The following is a 19,356-nucleotide window of genomic DNA, read 5'->3' as shown; positions in this document are numbered from 1 at the left end:
ATTTTTTTGTTGCAGTTTGGCCGGGGCTGGGTTTGAACCCGCCACCCTCGGCATATGGGGCCGGCGCCCTACTCACTGAGCCACAGGCGCCACCCCAATTTTTTATTATTATTTTTTTTAGAGACAGAGTCTTACTCTATCACCCTCGGTAGAGTGCCCTGGGGTCACAGCTCACGGCAACCTCCACCTCTTGGCCTTGGGCGATTCTCTTGCCTCAGCCTCCCAAGTAGCTAGAACTACAGACGCCTGCCACAACGCCCAGCTATTTTATTTTTTTGAGATAGAGCCTCAAGCTGTTGCCCTGGGTAGAGTGCCCTGGCGTCACAGCTCACAGCAACCTCCACTTGTTGGCCTTAGGCGATTCTCTTGCCTCAGCCTCCCGAGTAGCTGGGACTACAGGCGCCTGCCACAATGCCCAGCGATTTTTTTTTTGTTGCAGTTTGGCCGGGGCCAGGTTGGAACCCGCCACCCTCTGTACATGGAGCCCGGTGCCCTACCCACTGAGTACAGGCACTACCCACGTTTGTGTATTTAATGTGTGGCCCAAAACAATTCTTCCAATGTGCAGCAGAGAAAAAAGTTTGGACACTCTAGACCAGCATGTCTTTAGGTTGATTGTGATAAAGTATTACATTATAGCTCTCACAGAGCTTAGCTGTGTGCCAGATTATTTCTCTACTACAATTGAAACCCATGTGCCGGGCGCAGTGGCCTGTAATCCCAGCACTCTGGGAAGCCAAGGGGGTGGATTGCTTGAGCTTACGAGTTGCTCCCAGCCCGAGCAAGAGTGAGACCCAGTCTCTAAAAAATAGCTAGGCGCTGTGGTATGCACCTGTAGTCCCAGCTACCAGGGAGGCTTAGTCAAGAGAACTGCTTTGAGACCGAGTTTGAGGTTGCTATGAGCTGTGACACCATGGCACTCTACCCAGGGTGACAGTAAGACTCTGTCTCAGATAAAAAAAAAAAAAAAAAGAAAGAAAATACATTCTCAGCTATTTAGGCTCTTGGTTTTAAAACATGACTACAATGGTCCCCTCAAGTTCTTGAACTTGACTGGGCATCAAGGTTTTTTTTTTTTTTTTTTGTAGAGACTGAGTTTCACTTCATTGCCCTCGGTAGAGTGCCGTGGCCTCACACAGCTCACAGCAGCCTCCAACTCCTGGGCTTAAGCGATTCTCTTGCCTCAGCCTCCCGAGCAGCTGGGACTACAGGCGCCCGCCACAACACCCGGCTATTTTTTGGTTGCAGTTTGGCCGGGGCCGGGTTTGAACCCGCCACCCTCGGTATATGGGGCCGGCACTTTACCGACTGAGCCACAGGCGCCGCCCGGCATCAAGGTTTCTTAAAACACAGATACCTGCTCCACTTTCCACCCACCGAGTTTGATTCAGGTGGTCTGCAATGGGGCCTATGAATTTACATTTCTGACAAGTTCCAGGTAACATGATGTCGTTCTGGTGACTGCACTGAGAACCACTGCTCTGTGTCTTCCCAGGGATAGTAATGGTCCCACTGAAGACAAGAAGTCAATTTTTATCAATTTATTGAATCAACATATTTCTGTAACACACTAGCTACTGCCTGAGTGAGGCTCAGCACTGCTGCGATTGTGTTTATAAAGCAGGCACGTTCTGCACACCCTACTGGTGTGGATAAAATCCACCTTGTCAGTACCTTTTGGCACTTTGAAACTTAAAATTCTAAAAAGCTGAGGTTTGGGCCTATAGTTTGCTATTTAAGAGACCAGGTCCGGTCTTGACGGTAAAGCCACCATCAAAAGCTGCATTGAGAACTTCATCCAGGCAGCCTGCTGTGATGAAACTTAAATCCTGTCGTACATTGCTGGGGATCCCCTCCAGATCTTTCTCATTTCTCCGAGGAATGATGACCCGCTTCAGCCCTGCTCTGTGTGCTGCCAAAACTTTGTCTTTAATTCCACCCACCTAAAGGAGAGAAGGGAGTTTTGATGTTAATGATCACCCTTAAGTTGAAAGAAACCCCAACCCACCTTTTATTCAACCACCATTTTTTTTTGTTATTGTTTGTTTTTTGCAATTTTTGGCCAGGGCTGGGTCTGAACCTGCTACCCCCGGCATATGGGGCCAGTGCCCCACCCTTTGAGCCACAGGCACCACCCCCAGCCACCACTATTTTAAAATAGCCAAACCATCTTCCATTTTATTACAGTATGAGCTAGAAAAGACACTACCAAAGGTTAATAATAACCTCAAATTTTTAATGTTTCAATTAGCATTACATTAAATCCTCTTAAAGGGAGGGAATTTCACATTTGTGATAGGTGTGAGTACTTCTGCCAGTGATTCCTTTTTAAAATACTGTCAGAATTAACATTTATATTCCCTCCTGTAATCACAGTAATCTGTGCTTAGGCTGGTTCTGATAAAGCATCACACTGTTTTGACCGGTTCCTACAGAGATTGAGCCGTGTGCCGGGTTTATTTCCTTCTCTACCGGGTTGAAGCCATGACCTGTGTGCTACTTAAGAAAACATTATCTAAGCTCGAGTTTTTAAAATATGTCTACAATTGACCCTTCAAGAAATGGAGTCCTCGGGCGGCGCCTGTGACTCAAGTCAGTAGGGCGCCGGCCCCATATAGCGAGGGTGATGGGTTCAAACCCGGCCCCGGCCAAACTGCAACCAAAAAATAGCTGGGCGTTGTGACGGGCGCCTGTAGTCCCAGCTACTTGGGAGGCGTTGGAGGTTGCTGTGAGCTGTGTGAGGCCACAGCACTCTATAGAGGGCCATAAAGTGAAACTCTGTCTCTACAAAAAAAAAAAAAAAAAAAAAGAAATGGAGTCCTCTTTTGTGGGGCCCCTCCTCTTAAGCATGGGCCAGACTTTGTGACTTGATTATAGAAAGTGTGGCCTGGGGCAGTGCACACACCTGCAGTCCCAGCTACTCGGGAGGCTGAGGCTGGAGGATCACTTAAGCTCAAGAACAGGAGTTTGAGCCTCAGTGTCTGCAATATAGTGAGACCCCTCCACTCTTGTCTCTTGGGAGAAAAAAATAGAATATGACGTTCAAGGTTAAGTAAAAAAATAAGAGGTCTTAAATCACTTGCCTGGGGGTAGCCAGTCACCATGTTTGAGGTCTCAGATAAGTCCAAAAGGTAAGGAACTGGGCCTCCTGCCACAACCAGGACCTATTTGCCAGTCGTGTGAGTGAACCACCTTGGAAGCAGCTCTTCCAGTCCCAGGCAACCTTTAGATGAATGCAACCTGGCTTTTATCTGGACTGTGAGATGAGAAGCCCCTGGGCCAGAAGAACCTTGCTAAGCCTCTCCTGAATTCCTGACCCACAGAAACTTTGAGAATAAATATTCTTGTTTGGGGTAATGTGTTATGTGGCAATAGATAACAAATACAGCTGTAACGTCTTCCCCGTGGAATACGTAATCCTGGAGACAGCTCTCTGGGAGCCCTCACGTCCAGTCCAGACCGGCTACTCCCTGGGCCTTCTGCATAGCCATCATCCTGTCCCTCTGACACCCTCTCACCATTTTCTTCTTCATGTGCTCAAGTGCACCTTCAACCTGCCTTGTTCAGGAAGAGTGGAAGACACACTAAATTCCTGCATGTGGTTTCACTGTCTCACTTGACAGACAGTAAAGCTATGTGTACAAAACTAGATTTAAAGTGGTTTTCCCTTGCACTTTTGAAGGTGTTACACAGCTGGTGTCATTGACGAGGAAGCTTTCTCCTTGGTGACCGAGGTCAAGAGAATGAAAACTTTTTCCTGGTTGGTGTAGGTCTTGCCAATCTAAAGATACCTTAAATTTTAAGAAATGTCCCATTATTTGGGCAGTGCCTGTGGCACAGTGGGTAGGGTGCTGGCCCCATATTCTGAGGGTAGCGGGTTCAAACCCGGCCCAGGCCAAACTGCAACAAAAAAATAGCCGGGTGTTGTGGCGAGTGCCTGGTAGCCTCAGCTACTCGGGAGGCTGAGGCAAGAGAATTGCTTAAGCCCAGGATTTGGAGGTTGCTGAGCTGTGTGACACCACGGCACTCTACAGAGGGCGATAAAGTGAGACTCTTTCTCTACAAAAAAAATGTCCCATTATTTCTTCTTCTTCTTTTTTTTCTTGTAGAGACAGTCTCACTCTATTGCCCTCGGTAGAGTGCCGTGGTGTCACACAGCTCACAGCAACCTCCAACTCCTGGGCTTAGGCAATCCTCTTGCCTCAGCCTCCCAAGTAGCTGGGACTAAAGGCGCCCGCCACAATGCCCCGCTATTTTTTTGTTGCAGTTTGGCTGGGGTTGGGTTTGAACCTGCCACTCTCAGTATGTGGGGCTGGCGCCCTGCCCACTGAACTACAGGCGCTGAGCTCAGATTATTTTTTCACTGTAATTTTTTCTGAGTAACTCTTTGCCCAATTCTAAAACCACACTTTTAAATCCAAAGCCTTGCTTACCCTCTGTTCTTGAATGACACCTTCTGCCTTAGCAATCTTTCCCATGCCCCTGCTTTGCTTCACGTCTCTTTCTCTAGTTCTGTTTCATGAGCCACAACTCTCCTGTCTCCTCAGAAATGCTCTGAACTGTGCAGCTAACGACCCCACTCATTTTAGGTGTTAGAATTTATTTCCTTTCTTAGGGTTTATGGTGAAGAAACCACCCCTCATTTCTTTTTAGTAGCACAGCTAGGAGCCACTACTGCCACTTGAAATGTTCCTGGGTAAGGTGAAGAAAAGTGATCAGCCATTTTTTTTAAGCATGGATCTACAAATATAATAAATGGAGTTCAGAATATGACCTTCTAACTTAATGGATGCATTAAACACTGGGAAAAGCATTTTTAGTGATCTTAATTTGCAATTCTATGATTTACTTTTACTATTAACTCATAAAATATGGACTTCTCAGAATAAAACACATTCTTTCTATTTCTCATTTTGCTGTGAACATGTCAAAATTTTGTTGTAGATTGCTACTGGCACTTAATGACTTAATACCCCAAATACTTTCTCAAATTCTGTGCATTTTAACAGTGTTTTTATAAGCAGTTTAGGATATGGACTGGAACCCCCAAGCCCCATAACATAGAATTTTTTCAAAATTTAGCAATTAGATATGGTTAATTGTTATTACAGTTTCTATTCCAGACCAATTGTTTTTTTCTTTTTTTTTTTTTTGGTTTTTGGCCGGGGCTAGGTTTGAACCTGCCACCTCCGGCATATGGGACCGGCGCCCTACTCCTTGAGCCACAGGAGCCGCCCTTTCTTTTCTTTTTTTTTTGAGACAGAGCCTCAAGCTGTTGCCCTGGGTAGAGTGCTGTTAACACCACAGCTCACAGCAACTTCCAACTCCTGGGCTCAAGCGATTCTGCTGCCTCTGCCTCCCAAGTAGCTGGCCTACAGGGACCTGCCACAACATCCTGCTATTTTTTGTTGCAGCCATTATTGTTGTTTGGCAGGCCCGGGCTGTATTCGAACCTACCAGCTCAGGTGTATGTGGCTGGCACCTTAGCCACTTGAGCCACATGCGCCAAGCCATATACCAATTGTTTTTCTATAAACCTATCAAATCTAGTAATCTAACTTTTCTGTAGAATAGGAGGTCTCAAAGAAACAAAAAGAGCTACTGTTGTATTTTACACATATGCTACAGATTTAACAATTTGTTAACTAGAACAAGGCCTCAAATTTTCATGAACTGCTGATATTCTTTTTTTCTTTTTTTGTGAGACAGAGTCTCACTCTGGTGCCCTAGGTAGACTGCTGTGGCATCATAGCTCACAACAAACTCAAACACTTGGGCTCAGGTGATCCTCTTGCCTCAGCCTCACAAGTAACTGGGACAACAGATGCCTGCCACCACACATGGCTAGTTTTTCTCTTTTTTTAGTAGAGATGGGGTCTTGCTCTTGCTCAGGCTGGTCTTGAACTCCTCAGCTTAAGCAATCTACTCACGTTGGTCTCCCAGAGTGTTGGGATTACAGGTGTGAGCCACTGTGCTTGGCCTTAAACTGCTGATATTTCTGATGACCATACTGGCATATTTTTCCTTTAGCACATCTTAATAGGGAAAACAGGGCAAAATTATCAGTTTTTCTTTTGTCAAAATTTTAAGATATACATTAAAGTATAAAAATTTAATATATATTTAAAACCAGGGTTTTCAAATAAAGACAAACCTCTATTAATGTAAATTTTAAAATATTAATTTAAAAAAATTAAATAAAAATTGAAAACCATGTAAATCAGTTGTTTAATACTTACTGGAAGAACAAGGCCTCTCAGTGTAATTTCTCCCGTCATGGCTACATCTGAACGTACCAGCCGCCCACTAAAAAGGGAGGCGAGACAGGTTACTATGGTAACTCCAGCAGATGGTCCATCTTTCATGACAGCTCCAGCTGGAAAGTGCAGATGGATGTCTGTGTTGTCAAGAAGATCAAAACTTCCAAAAGCTTTAAAAAGGAGAAAAGGACTTTAATGTAGGAAAATTAAACCCATTTTTTTCTCCTAAAAAAATAAAATCAGAATGAAATGAATGTTTTGGGTAAATGAATGCTTCAAAATATTAATGGGATGGTACAGAGTGAGGATCTGGAAGAAAAGTTTTGTTCTACTGAAGAAGGTTGAGAGCAAACCAGGAAAATGGGCTAAAATTTCTACAGGGGTTCAAAAACAAAGGTTTAGACTTTACTGAGTAATGTAACTGATAATTTGGAGGTGATCTTAATCTTTTTTTTTGAGACAGAGTCTCACTTTGTTGCACTTAGTAGAGTGCCATGGCATCATCATAGCTCACAGCAACCTCAAACTCTTGAGCTGAAATGATCCTTTTGCCTCAGCCTCCTGAGTAGCTGGGACTATAGGCCCCCACCACAAGGCTCGGATATTTTTATTTATTATTATTATTTTTTAATTAAATCATAGCTGTGTACATTGATATATTCATGGGGCATCATTCACTAGCTTCACAGACGGTTTACCAAGTTTCACATATACCCTTGTAAGATGCACACTGGTGTAATCCAATTCCCTTCCCTCTACCCACCTCCCCCCTCCCTCCCCTCCCTTTCCCACTTCCCCCTATTCTTAGGTTGTAACTGGGTTATAGCTTTCATGTGAAAACCCTAAATTAGTTTCATAGTAGGGCTGAGTAGGCCCGGCTATTTTTAGAGGCAGGGTCTCGCTCCGGCTCAGGCTGGTCTTGAACTTGTGAGCTCAAGTAATCCATCCATGCTGGTCTCACAGAGTGCTGGGATTACAGGCGTGAGCCAGTGCCCTTGGCTGAGCCTAATCTTTGTGACAGAACTGGGAGCTGCCCCTAGGACGCAGCCCGGGCCTCACACACCATTAGTCAGCTGGTACTTCTTTGCATTGCTGCGCAGCCAGCTGATGGCAAGGTGGGCAGACTCCTTCATGACATCCCCCAGCTGGCCAGTCAGTGTCAGCTGGCCTTCTCCGTCCATTCGACTTGCTTCCACAAACATGATCTCTCCACCTAAGGGCGTCCAAGCCAATCCTATTGCCACCCCAGGTTGACTCAAACGCTGAGATACCTTGGAGGAAAGAGGAGAATAATCGGAGTTAGGCCTTCTCAGGCTGACTGATGATGTGCTGGGCGACAGGCTGCCTTTACCTCTGTGTCCTACTACCTGACAGGATTCTCAGTCGTATTTGCCATCTGGCTTTCTGCCTGAGGAAATATTTAAACTTCTCTTTACCATTTATCAGAAGCAACTTTATCTTAAAATATGTGTGAGAACTTTAATTTCTTAAAGTCAGACCTAGTTACACATGCCCTAGTTTTCTTTTTTTTTTTTGTAGAGACAGAGTCTCACTTTATGGCCCTCGGTAGAGTGCCGTGGCCTCACACAGCTCACAGTAACCTCCAACTCATGGGCTTAAGCGATTCTCTTGCCTCACTCAGCCTCCCAAGTAGCTGGGACTACAGGCGCCCGCCACAACACCCGGCTATTTTCTGGTTGTTTTGCATTTTGGCCGGGGCCGGGTTTGAACCCGCCACCCTCGGTATATGGGGCTGGCGCCTTACCGACTGAGCCACAGGCGCCGCCCCCATGCCCTAGTTTTCAAGGAATAAACCCAATAGTTTTATCGGTTTAAGCATTTTTATTAGGCTGCATATTTATACATACTCCAGAACCTAACTTCATCTTAGGTGACCATGAATTTGTTTCAGAAAGCAAAAATTCTCTTCTTAGTACGCCTTTAAGAAGTGTGAGGTGCAGAGATTGAATGTGAAGAGATTTATCACACACCCTAGCTTCCAGTCCCCAGTTACTGCTGCAGATAGGATAAAATGCTACTTAACAGCGTCCCAGATTCTTTCCATGGATAGAAGGGACACTGTCCTGCCGTGGCCTGGCTGCCACTTTACACTGAACATGCCAACCACTGAGGTTCTGGGCCTAGGCAGTGAACCACGGAGGTCACGCATCGAGTCACAAAAGCACGTAAGAAAAAACAGTGATGTTAACTTTCACTGCTCCCTTTGAACTTCCAAATTTCCTATCTTATAGAAGTTATTCACGTCAGAGAAACTAAGCAAAAATATATCAGCCAAGCAAAAATTCGAGTATGAGATTTTTCTACTGAGAGGTTACTTTCTCACTGAGGAAGAGTAGTCTGTAGCCTTAGCTTCTAGTTGCAGGACTGGGTTGCTAATGCTTATTCCTTTTCCAAGGGGCTTGGATAGTGAAAATCCTGATTTTAGAATTTATTCCAAAATTACATGTGGCATCCATCGAAGCTGATGCTTATTTGCAGTAGTAAACATAAATGTCTGAGTAAAATACTTGGAGACTTGGCAGGCCAAACTCCAGCATCCACTGAGCTGATTCAGCACATACCATGGACCATGGTCCCCCCAGCCCTGGCACTTGCCCTGTTCAGTACTGATTCAGGAGAAAGACAAAAAATATCAATATGAAAAAAACCCATACTAAATAAGAAAAATAAAAACTACAGTAGAGCCCCTGTAAGCTGATCACCCCAAGGGACTGTAATAAACTGGTCAATACATGCAGGAGAGGTTGTCAACTTAAGAAGTGACACCTGTTCTGCTGATATATGTGTGTGTGTGTGTGTGTATGTCCAGTCTATGAAAATCAGGTCAACTTACGGAGGTTTTACTGTATTCATAAAACCGTTCACAACGTGGTTTTTCTTAAAATATAAAGTCAATTCTCTATACCTGGACATTTAGTTTGAAAATTTGCAAGGGATTCCTGTTTTTGCTTGTTTGTTTTTGAGGTAGGGTCTTGCTATGCTGCCCATGCCAACCTCAAACTCCTGCCCTCAAGTGATCCTCCTGTCTCAAGCTCCCCAGTAGCTGGGACTACAGGCATATACCATCACACCTGGGTCTAATCCCCCCCCCTCTTTTCAAAACTATTTGACTCCTTTTCTAGGGCCAGGTAAACGAATTCAAAGACTTACCCTGATAAGTCTTATCTATCTACCTACCTACCTATAAACTATATATATATACATAAATTCCTGATCAGTATACCAGGAATCAATATACTGATTCCTGTTTAACACAAAAACTCATTTGATATAACTGTGCTAGCTATGCCATAAATAATCCTTTTCTTTTTTTTTTTTATTGTTGGGGATTCATTGAGGGTACAATAAGCCAGGTTACACTGACTGCAATTGTTAGGTAAAGTCCCTCTTGCAATCATGTCCTGCCCCCATAAAGTGTGACACACACCAAGGTACCACCCACCTCCCTCCTTACCTCTTTCTGTTTCCCCCCCCATAACCATAATTGTCATTAATTGTCCTCATATCAAAATTGAGTACATAGGATTCATGCTTCTCCATTCTTGTGATGCTTTACTAAGAATAATGTCTTCCACGTCCATCCAGGTTAATACGAAGGATGTAAAGTCTCCATTTTTTTTTTTTTTTTTTTTATTGTTGGGGATTCATTGAGGGTACAATAAATCAGTTATACTGATTGCAATTGTTAGGTAAAGTCCCTCTTGCAATCATGTCTTGCCCCCATAAAGTGTGACACACACTAAGGCCCCACCCTCCTCCCTCCATCCCTCTTTCTGCTTCCCCCCCCCATAAACTTAATTGTCATTAATTGTCCTCATATCAAGATTGAGTACATAGGATTCATGCTTCTCCATTCTTGTGATGCTTTACTAAGAATAATGTCTTCCACTTCCATCCAGGTTAATACGAAGGATGTAAAGTCTCCATTTTTTTTAATAGCTGAATAGTATTCCATGGTATACATATACCACAGCTTGTTAATCCATTCCTGGGTTGGTGGGCATTTAGGCTGTTTCCACATTTTGGCGATTGTAAATTGAGCTGCAAGAAACAGTCTAGTACAAGTGTCCTTATGATAAAAGGATTTCTTTCCTTCTGGGTAGATGCCCAGTAATGGGATTGCAGGATCAAATGGGAGGTCTAGCTTGAGTGCTTTGAGGTTTCTCCATACTTCCTTCCAGAAAGGTTGTACTAGTTTGCAGTCCCACCAGCAGTGTAAAAGTGTTCCCTTCTCTCCACATCCACGCCAGCATCTGCAGTTTTGAGATTTTGTGATGTGGGCCATTCTCACTGGGGTTAGATGATATCTCAGGGTTGTTTTGATTTGCATTTCTCTAATATATAGAGATGATGAACATTTTTTCATGTGTTTGTGAGCCATTCGTCTGTCGTCTTTAGAGAAAGTTCTATTCATGTCTCTTGCCCATTGATATATGGGATTGTTGGCTTTTTTCATGTGGATTAATTTGAGTTCTCTATAGATCCTAGTTATCAAGCTTTTGTCTGATTGAAAATATGCAAATATCCTTTTCCATTGTGTAGGTTGTCTCTTTGCTTTGGTTATTGTCTCCTTAGCTGTACAGAAGCTTTTCAGTTTAATGAAGTCCCATTTGTTTATTTTTGTTGTTGTTGCAATTGCCATGGCAGTCTTCTTCATGAAGTCTTTCCCCAGGCCAATATCTTCCAGTGTTTTTCCTATGCTTTCTTGGAGGATTTTTATTGTTTCATGCCTTAAGTTTAAGTCCTTTATCCATCTTGAATCCATTTTTGTGAGTGGGGAAAGGTGTGGGTCCAGTTTCAGTCTTTTACATGTAGACATCCAGTTCTCCCAACACCATTTATTGAATAGGGAGTCTTTCCCCCAAGGTATGTTCTTGTTTGGTTTATCAAAGATTAGGTGGTTGTAAAATGTTAGTTTCATTTCTTGGTTTTCAATTCCATTCCAAGTGTCTATGTCTCTGTTTTTCTGCCAGTACCATGCTGTCTTGAGCACTATGGCTTTGTAGTACAGACTAAAATCTGGTATGCTGATGCCCCCAGCTTTATTTTTGTTACAGAGAACTGCCTTAGCTATACGGGGTTTTTTCCGGTTCCATACAAAACGCAGAATCATTTTTTCCAAATCTTGAAAGTACGATGTTGGTATTTTGATAGGAATGGCATTGAATAGGTAGATTGCTTTGGGAAGTATAGACATTTTAACAATGTTGATTCTTCCCATCCATGAGCATGGTATGTTCTTCCATTTTTTAATATCCTCTGCTATTTCCTTTCTGAGGATTTCATAGTTTTCTTTATAGAGGTCCTTCACCTCCTTCGTTAGGTATACTCCTAGGTATTTCATTTTCTTTGAGACTATGGTGAAGGGAGTTGTGTCCTTAACTAGCTTCTCATCTTGACTGTTATTGGTGTACACAAAGGCTACTGACTTGTGGACACTGATTTTATATCCTGAAACATTACTGTATTTTTTGATGACTTCTAGGAGTCTTGTGGTTGAGTCTTTGGGGTTCTCTAAGTATAAGATCATGTCGTCAGCAAAGAGGGAGAGTTTGATCTCCTCTGCTCCCATTTGGATTCCCTTGATTTCCTTGTCTTCCCTAATTGTATTGGCTAGAACTTCCAGCACTACGTTGAATAGTAAAGGTGACAGAGGACAACCTTGTCTGGTTCCAGTTCTAAGAGGAAAAGCTTTCAGTTTTACTCCATTCAGTAAAATATTGGCTGTGGGTTTGTCATAGATAGCTTCAATCAGTTTTAGAAATGAGCCACCTATGCCTATACTCTTCAGTGTTCTAATTAGAAAAGGATGCTGGATTTTATCAAATGCTTTCTCTGCATCTATTGAGAGGATCATGTGATCTTTATTTTTGCCTCTGTTAATATGGTGGATAACGTTTATAGACTCGCGTATGTTAAACCAGCCTTGCATCCCTGGGATGAAGCCTACTTGATCATGATGAATGACTTTTTTGATGATAAGCTGTAATCTATTGGCTAGGATTTTGTTGAGAATTTTTGCGTCTATGTTCGTGAGTGAGATTGGTCTGAAATTCTCCTTTTTGTTTGGGTCTTTTCCTGGTTTTGGTATCAGGGTGATGTTTGCTTCATAGAATGTGTTGGGGAAGATTCCTTCTTCCTCAATTTTTTGGAATAATTTCTGCAGTACAGGAATAAGCTCTTCCTTGAAGGTTTGCTAGAATTCTGGAGTGAAGCCATCTGGACCAGGGCATTTTTTGGTTGGAAGCTTTTTTATTGTTTCTTTGATCTCAGTGCTTGAAATTGGTCTGTTCAGGAGCTCTATTTCTTCCTGGCTAAGTCTAGGGAGAGGGTGTGATTCCAAATATTGATCCATTTCTTTCACATTGTCAAATTTCTGGGCATACAGTTTCTGGTAGTATTCAGAGATGATCTCTTGTATCTCTGTGGGATCAGTTGTTATTTCCCCTTTATCATTTCTGATTGAGGTTACTAGAGATTTTACTTTTCTATTTCTAGTTAGTCTGGCCAATGGTTTATCTATTTTATTTATTTTTTCAAAAAACCAACTCCTTGTTTTATTAATTTTCTGAATGATTCTTTTGTTTTCAATTTCATTGATCTCTGATTTGATTTTGGATATTTCTTTTCTTCTACTGAGTTTAGGCTTAGATTGTTCTTCTTTTTCCAATTCCATAAGATCTCTTGTGAGATTGTTGATGTGCTCTCTTTCTGTTTTTCGAATGTAGGCATCTAAAGCGATGAATTTTCCTCTCAAAACTGCTTTGGCAGTATCCCACAGGTTTTGGTAGCTTGTGTCTTCATTGTTGTTATGCTCAAGGAAGTTAATGATTTCCTGTTTTATTTCTTCCTTCACCCATCTGTTATTCAACAGAAGATTGTTTAGTTTCCATGCCTTTGGGTGGGGTTGAGCATTTTTGTTAGAGTTGAGTTCCACCTTTAGTGCCTTATGGTCTGAGAAGATTCAAGGTAAAATTTCAATTCTTTTGATTCTGTTGGTATTTGTTTTGTGTCCCAGGATATGATCAATTTTGGAGAATGTTCCATGGGGTGATGAGAAGAATGTATATTCTTTATCTTTGGGATGGAGTGTTCTATATGCATCTATCAAGCACAGTTGTTCTAGGGTCTCATTTAAATCTCTTATATCTTTGTTCAATTTCTGTTTAGAGGATCTGTCCAGCTCTGTAAGAGGAGTGTTAAAGTCCTCTGTTATTATGGTATTATCAGATACCATATTGCTCAGACTGAGTAAGGTCTGTTTCAAGAATCTGGAAGCATTTAAATTGGGTACATAAATATTTAGAATTGAAACGTCTTCTTGTTGTAGTTTTCCCTTGACCAATATAAAGTGACCATCTTTGTCTTTTTTGACTTTAGTTGTTTTAAATCCACATGTATCTGAAAATAAGATTGCAACTCCTCTTTTCTTCTGAATTCCATTTGCCTGAAAAATTGTCTTCCAACCCTTGACTCGGAACTTTAATTTGTCTTTTGAAGCCAGGTGTGTTTCTTGCAGACAGCAAATGGATGGCTTGTGTTTTTTAATCCAGTCAGCCAATCTGTGTCTCTTCAGTGGGGAATTTAAGCCATTAACATTTATTGAAATAATTGATAAGTGTGGTAGTATTCTATTCATCTTATTTTGTGAGAGTCCATTGCTTAGTTTTATCTTTTGCATCAGTGTGGAGGTTATGTTCTGTCCTTTAATTTCTGAGTTCTGGGGCAGCGCCTGTGGCTCAGTCCGTAAGGTGCCGGCCCCATATACCGAGGGTGGCGGGTTCAAGCCCGGCCCTGACCAAACTGCAACCAAAAATAGCCGGGCGTTGTGGTGGGTGCCTGTAGTCCCTGCTAGTCTGGAGGCTGAGGCAAGAGAATCGCTGAAGCCCAGGAGTTGGAGGTTGCTGTGAGCTGTGTGAGGCCACAGCACTCTACCCAGGGCCATAAAGTGAGACTCTGTCTCTACAAAAAAAAAAGGTTAATTTCTGAGTTCTTACTTTTATCCATTGTGGTGGTCAGTGTGCAGAACAGGTTGAATTATTTCCTGTACAGCTGGTCTTGTTGTGGCGAATTTCCTCAATGTTTGTATATCCGTAAATGATTTGATTTCTCCGTCAATTTTTAAGCTTAGCTTAGCAGGGTACAGAATTCTGGGCTGATAATTGTTCTGTTTAAGTAGATTAAAGGTAGATGACCATTGTCTTCTTGCTTGGAAAGTTTCATTAGAGAAGTCTGCGAATGGATTTGCCCCTGTAGGTCAACTGGTGCTTACTCCTGGCAGCTTGCAGAATCTTTTCTTTTGTCTTGACTTTGGACAGGTTCATCACAATGTGTCTTGGAGAAGCTCGGTTAGAGTTGAGGCCACCTGGGGTCCGATATCCCTCTGAAAGCAGTGTGTCAGAATCTTTGGTGATATTTGGGAAATTTTCTTTTATAATACTCTCTAGTACGGCTTCCATTCCTCTGGAGCATTCTTCTTCCCCTTCTGGGATTCCTATAACTCGTATGTTGGAACGCTTCATAAAGTCCCATAATTCTGACAGTGAACGTTCTGCTTTCTCTCTCTTCTTTTCTGCCTCTTTTACTGCCTGAGTTATCTCAAAAACTTTGTCTTCTACCTCTGAAATTCTTTCTTCTGCATGGTCTAACCTGTTGCTGATACTTTCCATTGCATCTTTAAGTTCCCTGATTGACTGTTCATTTCCTTCAGCTCTGCTATATCCTTTTTATATTCTTCATATCGTTCATCTCTGATTTGATTCTGTTTTTGGATTTCCTTTTGGTTATTTTCCACTTTATTAGCAGTTTCCTTCATTGTTTCCATCATTTCTTTCATTGTTTTCAACATGTGTATTCTAAATTCCCTTTCTGTCATTCCTAACATTTCTGTATAGGTGGAATCCTTTGCAGTAGCTACCTCATGGTCCCTTGGCGGGGTTGTTCTGGACTGGTTCTTCATGTTGCCTGGAGTTTTCTGCTGATTCTTCCTCATGGGTGATTTCTTCTATCTGTTTCCTTGCCCTAATTTTCCTTTCACTTCCTCTTGCTCTTTAAGTTCTCGTGCCTGTGGAAGTTGCGGGCGGGTTTAGACGGATTGAACACACGCGACCACTTGCCGGTTTTCCACTGTTTTAGTCCTCCTCTTTGGGTCCAGAAGTCTCTCGCTGACTCCCTGTATCCTCTCAGGGGTGATGATAGGCAGATCCCACCAGCCAGAGATGCCTGGAGTCCTATATCCCCAGACTCATGGTGCCCAGATGCAAGGAAGCTGTTACTGGGCTGCCATCTTGCTCCGCCCTCCGAATAATCCTTTTCTTACATTTGAATCTTCAATGCTCTGTCAAAATAATACCTACCAAAGTACCCCAAAGAAGCAGTAGTAAGATTCTTATAGAGCACCATGTGCTTCAGGAAACGAAGCCAGTTTTCTGACACTCCCACCTGCTGGGGAGCCTTACTAGTGTGTGTGGAAGTAACTGGCAAAGTGTTAATTGGAAAGGGTGCGTGGTTAAGTAACTGCATATGGCCAAACCAAAAGCATCTGAGCTCACAATTACTATCTAATTTGATGGTAAGTGTTCTAGTATTAACTTTAAGTTGAGACTAATGGTAAGTCTGTATAACATCACTATACCTATGTGGGAGAACTGAAGTTACTATGAAGGCGATCAGGCTAATACTTATCTAACAAATAAAGGACCTTTAATTCTTAGACTTGGAGCCATGTGCTGTGAGACTTCAGCAATCAAGCTTCTAGTTTCCGTGTTTCTCCTTCAGACAAGAGGACGTCCAAGTCTATATGAATTTAAAGGGTAAGATACGTGCTGCTTTCTTGCTTCTGAATGCAGTTTTTCTGCCATCTTAATCCCTTTAGACAGAACAATTTGTGTTTTGTAGGAAATGAGTCACTCAATATAATTTCAAAACAATGTTTATCCACCAGCACTTTCCTATCAGCTTCTATTCCCATTACTGGTTTGAGTTATCATCAATTCTATCAGCTGCGATAAGCCTAGGCTTGAAGCTCAGAACGTCTTGATGTCAAGACAGCACATGTGCACCTCACGCTGATTCTGATGTCAAGGCGGCGCACATGCACATCACGCTCATTTTTGTTCCATTTTTCACTTGTCCTATTATTGTGCTCTAATATCCTTACCTGTTAAATCTCCTTCAAAGAAATGGCCAATTTCTTTTGTAAAAATTCTATCAATAAGGTAAATAAGCAGATTGCGAAAGTATTTCAAATATTTAAGGAAAAACCTAATTAGTATAGACTATGTCTTAAATGTATGGTTGCATTCCTTTTTATATTTTTCTCTTTTGAGACAGTCTCACTATGTCGCCCTTGGTAGAGTGCCGTGGCATGACAGCTCACATCAACCTCAGACTTTTGGGCTTAAGAGATTCTCTTGCCTCACCCTCTCTAGCTGGGACTACAGGCACCCAGGCCTCATACACCATTAGTCAGCTGGTACTTCCACAACACCTGGCTATTTTTTTTTTTTTTTTTTTTTTGCAGTTGTCATTGTTTAGCTGGCCCAGACTTTTGAACTCGTGTGCCTTGGTGTAGGTGGCCGGCGCCCTAACCACTAAGCTACGGGTGCAGAGCCATGCTCTTCCCTCTTGATCAACTAAATACAGTGAATATGAGGCCAGGCACAGTGGCTCATGCCTGTAATCCCAGCACTCAGGGAGGCCAGGGCAGGTGGCTTGCCCTGAGCTCAGGAGTTCGAGACCAGCCTGAGCCAGAGCGAGACCCTGTCTCTAAAAATAGCTGGGTGTGTAGGGCCCCTGTAGTTCCACCTACTTGGGAGGCTGAGGCAGGAGCAAGAGTTTGAGGTTGCTGTGAGCTATGATCCCACAGCACTCTACAAAGTGAGACTCTTTCTCAAAAACAAAACAAAACAAAACAGTGTATATGCACAACTCTTTGTCACTATTCCAAGTATCAACATTGAAGGACCCATCAGAGGAAGCAAAATTTTATATTCATTCAAAAGTCCTTTACCAAATATCCTGAGCCAGGTCTATTACCGATCATAGGGACATAAGAACCAACACCTCCTGGAGCTGACTGGCTGCCTTAAGGTCACGGGACAAAGGCATAACTGATTAACCTCCAGTGTAGGGAGCTACCTGGTATCTACAAAGTGCTTATGTCTTTAAAGAGGCAGAGGTCCCTGTCTGAGAAGACGATCTACGGTTCAGGAGTCACAGGAGAGGCGGTGTAGAGTCTTAGAAGGGCCAAGGAATGGGCCATGAATAATTTTGTGGACTTCTTTCCAGGGACAAGCATGGTGCAATGCTGAATGCAAACCTGAGCAGTCGAATTGCTGTGGGTGTGCAGGTTTGTTCTGTAGTGACGCTTACACTGCCAGCTGGTTTCTTTATAGCTCATACAGCGCTTTCCATGCTCCTGCCAGGGCTGTCACCAAACGAGCTATCCATCTGGCAACCTCCTTATAAAGCCTTTAAACAGAGATCCTAAGCCTTGAATTCATGAATATTCAATTTTTTCTAGTAGATTTATTTCATTCAGAAAAGGGAAGGGCAGACTCTGTTTCCCTTGGAGAGGTGCTGGGGTCTACCAATGTCGTTTCTTTTCTTTTCTCTGTTTTTTGGAGACAGAGCCTCAAGCTGTCGCCCTGGGTAGAGTGCCGTAGCATTACAGCTCACAGCAACCTCAAACTCCTGGGGTCGAGCGATTCTCCTGCCTCCACCTCCCAAGTAGCTGGGACTACAGGCACCCGCCACAATGCCTGGCTATTTTTTGGTTGCAGCCATCATTGCTGTTTGGTAGGCCCAGGCTGGATTTGAACTTGCCAGCTCAGGTGCATGTGGCTGGCACCTTAGCCGCTTGAGCCACAGGTGCCAAGCCACCATTGCTGTTTCTTAAGCAGCATTAAAGAGCCCAGGTCTGGCCTGCTGCTTGTACCACTGACAACCAGCTGCTTTCTGAGCCTTGCAGTAGGGCCTTTCCTTGGCACAAGCGATTCCCGATGAGGCCTTAGCTAGACTGAGGGTGTACTAGCAATGCTGTCTTCAACAGGTGCATACACCACAAAGACAGGCTGTGTCCAGCATGTTTAAGTGGAGTGGGGAGGAGAAGTAATTTACTGTCCTTGGGGCATTTTCGAAGTACTGCCTGGGCCATCTGGCTACCAGAGTGATATTCAGCAACTGAGGTATGCAGCACTTCTAGGCTGAGTTCCTGAACTTAACCGTCTGGCCTCTAAGTGCTAATCGACTAGTTCTCATTTAGCCTGGAGTACTATGGTCTTTGTTTCTCCATTCTTGCAGTAGTTGACTTAGAAGAATGGTTTCCAGTTCCACCCAGGTTGTTACAAAAGAGACTAGATCACTATTTTCCTTTTTTATGGCTGAGAAGTACTCCATGGTATACATTCACCACATCTGTTAATCATTCATGAACTGAGGGGCACTTGGGTTGTTTCCACATCTTTGCCATGTGTACTGTGCTGTTACAAACATTTGAGTGCACATTTTTTTTTGATAAAATGTCTTCTTTTCTTTTTTTTTTTTTTTTTTTTTTTTGTAGAGACAGAGTCTCACTTTATGGCCCTCAGTAGAGTGCCATGGCCTCACACAGCTCACAGCAACCTCCAACTCCTGGGCTTAAGCGATTCTCTTGCCTCAGCCTCCCGAGTAGCTGGGACTACAGGCGCCCGCCACAACGCCCGGCTATTTTTTGGTTGCAGTTTGGCCGGGGCCGGGCCTGAACCCGCCACCCTCGGTATATGGGGCCGGCGCCCTACCGACTGAGCCACAGGCGCCGCCCGAATGTCTTCTTTTCTTTAGGGTAAATGCCTATTAGGGGATTGCTGGGGGCACATGGCAGATCTACTTTCAGTTCTCTGAGGCATCTCCATGCTGCTTTCCACGGAGGCTGCACTAGCTCGCAGTTCCCCAACAGTGAGTGTGTAAGTCTTCCTTTCTTTCTGCATCCACGCAGCACTTGTTTGGGACTTTTGCTAAGAGGCATTCTCACTGTAGTTAGGTGATGCGTCATTGAGGTTTCGATTTGCATTTCCCTAATGATTAAAGGTACTGA

At 43.2% G+C, this 19,356-nt stretch overlaps 1 protein-coding gene across 2 annotated transcripts in view; it reads right to left on the bottom strand.

The window, feature by feature from the left end:
- Positions 1-1,526: 1,526 nt before the first annotated feature.
- The window catches only part of LONP2 (lon peptidase 2, peroxisomal), a 109,918-nt gene continuing 92,088 nt past the window's right edge, over positions 1,527-19,356 (bottom strand). For both annotated transcript variants that reach the window (XM_053582108.1, XM_053582109.1), the window contains 3 exons: positions 7,324-7,531; positions 6,240-6,430; positions 1,527-1,943 (listed from right to left, as the gene is read on the bottom strand). In XM_053582108.1, the coding sequence (XP_053438083.1) occupies positions 1,722-1,943; positions 6,240-6,430; positions 7,324-7,531 (621 nt within the window). In that variant the 3' untranslated portion in view covers positions 1,527-1,721. The remainder of the gene's footprint in view (positions 1,944-6,239; positions 6,431-7,323; positions 7,532-19,356) is intronic.

This window comes from Nycticebus coucang, chromosome 2, assembly GCF_027406575.1.
Source record: "Nycticebus coucang isolate mNycCou1 chromosome 2, mNycCou1.pri, whole genome shotgun sequence".
Lineage (NCBI taxonomy): Eukaryota > Metazoa > Chordata > Mammalia > Primates > Lorisidae > Nycticebus > Nycticebus coucang.
The sequence above is the reverse complement of the archived record's forward strand: the minus strand, read 5'-3'. Positions and strand labels throughout refer to the sequence as shown.